We start from the raw sequence: 6,050 nt of genomic DNA, 5'->3' as shown, positions 1-6,050 counted from the left end.
TGGGTTGGTTTCCTTTTTATTAAACATATGTCTTTTTATCGTTATTGCTGACATGAAGTCTCCGTTGTTTGCTTTGTTTTCTCTTGATTTATTTCTTGGTTTTTTTAATGCTTGTATACTTTTAGTTGCACGTTGCAGTGCTGCACTGTGTAAAATAACATAAGTTGTTATGTGTCAAAGAATTTTTTTTTGAGGATTTGATTCATAGTGGGTGATGATCAGTTAAATGATTTTTGCACTTATTGTCCTTGTAAAATTATTTAGCACTGTACGAATTGAATGCATCACAAGTATGGAAAGCATTTGCAAGTTGGATTGCTACAAACCTTTACCAGAAAGGACAAAATGTTTACCAATTACCATGAATCAATTGTGGTTCACTTTTGGTATTGGGCTTTGTTGCCACATTATATATCAATTCAATTATTAAAAAGTATTGAGGGAGTTATCTTCTCCCTTTTTAAATAAAATATTTTATTTTTTACTGTTTGTGAAAACAGTTTGGTTTTGTATATCCCCCCTTCTCTACACAACACTATCTGAGAATTTATTCTGTATAGACTTTAGAAGCCAAATTGTTGTTTGTCTATTCACCCAGGATGCTGTGAGACATTAATATCCATATTCTGCCAATTATCTGGTACCTTTTGATTTATCTGAATCTTTTTTTGCTTCTTCTACCTATATGTCACACCGCATGACCTTTTGTCAAGTACCTATTGTCCCATCTTCTTGAAGTCCTTAGAAGATTAAGATCCTTGCATGCTAGAATATTTTTTGCAACCATACATCTGAACAAAAAAATGGGTTTGCCTCGTTTTCTACCCATTCTTATATATCTTCCTACATCATACATTTTTCATTGAACTTGTAAAATTCCTTAGGATATATGATTTGTCAACTGTGTTATATTCCAGAGCCTTGAGATTAAATGTAAAAGTTAGGATGTCGGAGAGAAAAATTATGGATGCGTTGGAAATTGGACTAGACTGGCTGATCTAGCTCATACAGCCAGAACTTGTACTACAGTCAAATTTACTCAGTCTCGTCCCCTACGAGTAACTAGTGTGAGTTGAACTCGGTTGAAACTCCTGTGAGCATGTCACGAGGAGTTAGTCAATGGGGATGAATTGGGTGATCTCTACTGCTTTTTTTTGGTAATTTTCTAATCATCATGCTATAAGTGCGTAAATGTGATAGGAACTGAGTTTAATTGATAGAGAATTTGGAGACCAGCTCCTTAGTCCTTACACCAGAAATGGATCCTCGAAATTCTTGGAAAACAAGAAGAAACAAAAATGAAAACACAGAAAAGAGACACTCCAAGAGAGTTCCTCCCTTAGGAATTGCCAATACCACCCGATACCTCACTCTCCCCCTTTCACATTTATCCCACTATCCTTTAAAAGAATCAACTCTTACTTCTCTCTCCCGGTATCCTCTGCTGCCATTTGTCTAGGTAATGAACTAATTACAATAATATTCCCATGCATATTCCTTTATACCACAACTGCCTAGACTCTGTAATAGGACAACTATCAAAATGAAGTTTTTTGTTTAATTACACCGAGTTGAAATGTTATTTATTTAATAAATTAACCATTTTAGTAAAAAATAATAGTATAATACTATACATGGTTGATTTGTGTTTTAGAAGTGGAAGATTTCTTTATCCTGAGTTTTAAACTAAAAGAAATTAACCATTTTATGCCTACTTATTGTCCTTTTTTCTTTTCCATCTGTTGTTTGGGGATCAGAGGTGTTTCATTTGCTGAGATGAAAGTCTTTTATTTGCTTCTTTGCTCTTTTTTTCTATCCATATTTTTAAGATTTAAACACGAGATACTATTTAAAATAACATTTTCTTATTGATGCTATACCACCATGCTGAGAGTTACTTATCATATTCAGGTCAGAGGTGGCCAGCTTTGGGGGACTGACGTGTACACATATGACTCAGATCTTGTAGCTGGTATGTGTCATTACAATAAGGATGCAGTATGCTTTTTTTTAAGAAATGACAGGTGTCATGTTTGACAATATTAATGATGTTGCAATTTTGCTGCATAGTTCTCATGCATACAGGTTACTGTCGTCCAACAGCTTCTCCACCTCCTACAGCGATACAAGAGTTGTGTGCAACCATTCGGATGCTACCTCCACAAGATTGTATGTTCGTAGATCTTAACTTGCTTGTAATAAACCAAAAAGATTATAATCGCCCCTTGGCATTATTGCCTTCAGTAATTTCTTATTGCCTTTAACTGATCTTGAAGTGAGCATACAATAAATTTATGATGTATTGTCATGGTTTTCAGTTATATGATACAATAAGTCAATAACATCAACAATAACCTTTTCTCACTAGGTAGGATCAGGTATATGGATCAAATATTGTCATTGTTTTGTCAAAAACCAAGTTTTCAGAAAGGCCATTATGATGTAGGCTTACTCTTGACAAGTTTTGGTTGTATGAATATATGAAGAATATATAAAATGTCTCGGTTGAACTTTAGTGTGGCATTAAGAGTCCGTTTGAACTCAGGCACTTTTAAATCTAGAGGGTCTTGAAATGAGGTCCAGTCTCAGCCTTGTCATAGGGTTTTATAGGGAAGGGAATTGACTCTTTTGAACTGAAATTTACTTACTGTACCAGAAGATAGTGATACTTCTTGTATCATACAGTCAAGCCTACTGCATTTCTGCACCTAGCAGCCTCTTGAAACTATGTGTTATCTTATTATAGCCGGACCATTAGCCATTTTTTTAGGTTCTCTTATTTTGCAATTAGTAATACTATTTATCCTTTGAAGCTTTATTAATATTATATAAAGATAGTATATATGTATGTGATACCAGGCTATATTTCTACACTGAGAAACAATGTGCGTTCCCGTGCTTGGGGTGCAGCAATTGGTTGTAGTTATCGAATTGAGAAGTGTTGCATTGTGAAGGTAGTGACAGAATCCCTGCAAATCTTCTTTTGTCCTTTGCATTATTCCCCATGAAGTTATCTGATCTCATTGGTGCAGCCTCATGCTTTAAATAATTTCATATAAAATTATAAACTACATCATTTTCCAGAACTTGTTACTTTTTTCACTTTCATATATCGTCTTTTTAGAGAAATTGCGTAGTTTTGCATTGATATTTTATTTACTGTTTTGATAACATGATAAACTTTATTATGAGGACTTTATCTTTGTGATGGAAATAGTGCTTTTGCTTGGACTGGGCACATGTGCAGGTTGACACCTGTGTCTACAAACATTTACATGGACCTATTTATATATATTTATTTGGCTGGACCTGGCACTTATCAATATTATAAACTTCATCTAACTGTTCATTCCATTGGCCTTCAGAAAGGAGGTGGAACTATTGATCTTGAGCCTTGCCTTACACATACATCAACTGTTGAGCCAACCCTTGCTCCAGTGGCTGTTGAGCGGACAGTCACTACCAGGGCTGCAACTTCGGTTTGTCCTGAATCTTATATTAACCAAACCATTTGCATGCTAACTTTAATCAAGAATGATTTGAAATTTGAGATTGTGATCCATACTTACTTTATATGGTAGTAACTAGTAAGTTTGATTGTAAAAAAGCCAGGTGTTGGTATTTTAATTTTTAGTTGCTACTGTATTTTGGCTGTTCAATTGATTAAATTTTATTTTCCAGCCTGGCTTCACCTTGTACAAACACAAACTATTTATTTATTTTTACTGGAGTTAGCTGCATTTTCCTTCAGTTAGTTTTTTATTGGTTACCATAGATAATAAGTTTTATTCATCTATATATAAAGAAAAGGAGGGTGAGCTTGGTGCAACTGTAAGGTTGTTGCTTAGTGACCATGAAGTCACAGGTTCAAATCCTATAATAAACATCCTCTCTCCTTGTAGGAGTAAGATTGCGTATATCTACCCTATCCAGATCCTTCTAAGTGGGAGTCTCGTGCACTAAGTCACTCTTTTTATTTCTATATAAAGAAAAGTATTATAAAAAAACAATTGTATTTGAGAAGAATTTTATGTTATTGCATTGGTAAATTTTCAGAATTGTATTGCTAGCTTTAGCTAGAAAGATTTAGTTTTTACCATCTTACGCTGCAGCTGTTATTTTTTCTAGAATGCATCGAGACAGCAAAGATTTGTTCGAGAAGTTACGATACAGTACAACCTCTGCAATGAACCTTGGTATGCTTGTTTTTATTGGCAAATTGACTAATTTAATATTGTATTTTGTGAAAAATAAATAGTAGCCAAGCCAGTTTGTATTATTTTGGTAGTAAATTGAAATATGCACATTGCATTGCTTCTTATCCTATATGAGATGCCCAATACAACACTTCTGCTATTTTTATGACTGCTTGTCATCAATTCTACTCAAGTTGGGTTACATGTGTTTGTCTTGCTTTATGTGAACTACTTCACACATCTACTTTTAGTTTTAGTTTACACATCTCTGAGATACCCAATACAACACTTCTACTTTTAGTTTTTGCACATCTATATTCATGATCATAATATGTATAATCACCAGGATCAAATATAGCATAAGCGTTGTTGCTGACAAGGGTCTTAAGAAGCCACTCTACACATCTGCTCGTTTGAAGAAGGGAGAAGTTTTGTATTTGGAGACGCATGTGTGCAGGTATTTTGGACACATGGTACTTGCACAAAATGAGTGTTCTGTATCACTGTATGTCAACTATTATATGTGTCATATTGTTTTCCATTTAAAGAAAGTCGCTGCATTAATTATTAAATATCACACGGAACAGGAATGTGCTTATTAATGTGAGATAATATTGAACAAAATTTCATTTTTATCAATGTTTTTCCCATTTATAATTCATTTTTTTATGAGTCCACCTTTTAATTTGTGAAATTTCAAAGAATCCATGACAAATGTCTTGAAGGTATTAGTCTAGTCTGAGTTCTCGTTGAAGTCTTGAATAAATTTCCTCCTGGTGTTCGGTTAATTATGAGTCAATTCTTTTTAGGTATGAGCTTTGTTTTATTGGAGAGAAGGTGGTCAAGTCTACACCAGAAACTCAGTTGCATGATACAGGTGCAGAAAAGTCTCAAAATCACCCACATTCTGCAAATGGTGGAAAAAATGATTGTGTTGATGTCATGATTGATGCATTCCGATGGTCTCGTTGTAAGAAGCCTCTACCCCAGAAAGTGATGCGTACAATTGGCATCCCTCTTCCTCTTGAACATGTTGAGGTATTTTCCACTTGCATGTAAAATATGTGTGATTATCTAAAGAATTTTATCCTCCCCTCTCAATGTCAGTTAACTTACATAAGTATGCATTTGTCTCTACTTGTATACTTTCACATTTGTTATGACTAAGATTGGTGTAAGTAATTTGTGGCCATCTTTTTTATTGCTCAAACATTATATGCAGAATCACCCAATTTGCTACTTATAATTTACATTGTTCCTCCAACAAATTGCAGAATGCATATCTATTTTGTTTCAGTTGTGCCATAATTGAAAATTTGCCTTTCTGTTTAGGTGCTGGAGGAAAATTTGGACTGGGAAGATGTACAATGGTCCCAAACTGGTGTTTGGATTGCAGGGAAGGAATATACCCTTGCACGGGTTCATTTCTTGTCAATGAATTAGTTTCCATTCTTTTATGGGGTCGTGAATGATTTAGTTTATTACCCCTCATATGTTCTCCCCTCTTTTTTAGGGGGGGTCCTGGGGTGATATAATGTGTTTATTTATTTACTTATTTCAACAAAATATTATCTTTTCACAATAATTAGAACTCAAGTTCTTGTATTTTATGGGGAATAGGTATTGGTCTTCAACAAATATGTTTTACAGTTTACACCGTGCATTTCTTTCTAGTAATCCTTGCCTGTAAATAACACTAGAAAAATTATGAATGGCTGTTAAAGGAGGACATTGTGATGTTTACGTGCTCATGAACCTCTACAATCATAGTGCTGGTACTACACCCCTTGAAAATGAGCAATAAACCCTCCAAATATTTGAGTATCGATGTCAACAAGGAAAATACTTTTCTAT

At 34.3% G+C, this 6,050-nt stretch overlaps 1 protein-coding gene across 2 annotated transcripts in view; it reads left to right on the top strand.

Annotated features, from left to right (window-relative positions):
* The window catches only part of LOC109336303 (zinc finger CCCH domain-containing protein 13-like), a 9,327-nt gene extending 3,484 nt beyond the window's left edge, over positions 1–5,843 (top strand). For both annotated transcript variants that reach the window (XM_019572823.1, XM_019572824.1), the window contains exons 5-12: positions 1,912–1,972; positions 2,071–2,169; positions 2,860–2,954; positions 3,366–3,479; positions 4,129–4,196; positions 4,543–4,653; positions 5,006–5,234; positions 5,529–5,843. In XM_019572823.1, coding sequence (XP_019428368.1) covers positions 1,912–1,972; positions 2,071–2,169; positions 2,860–2,954; positions 3,366–3,479; positions 4,129–4,196; positions 4,543–4,653; positions 5,006–5,234; positions 5,529–5,639 — 888 coding nt within the window. In that variant the 3' untranslated portion in view covers positions 5,640–5,843. The remainder of the gene's footprint in view (positions 1–1,911; positions 1,973–2,070; positions 2,170–2,859; positions 2,955–3,365; positions 3,480–4,128; positions 4,197–4,542; positions 4,654–5,005; positions 5,235–5,528) is intronic.

This window comes from Lupinus angustifolius, chromosome LG20 (assembly GCF_001865875.1).
Source record: "Lupinus angustifolius cultivar Tanjil chromosome LG20, LupAngTanjil_v1.0, whole genome shotgun sequence".
NCBI classification, from domain to species: domain Eukaryota; kingdom Viridiplantae; phylum Streptophyta; class Magnoliopsida; order Fabales; family Fabaceae; genus Lupinus; species Lupinus angustifolius.
This window is presented reverse-complemented; position numbering and strand designations above follow the sequence as displayed.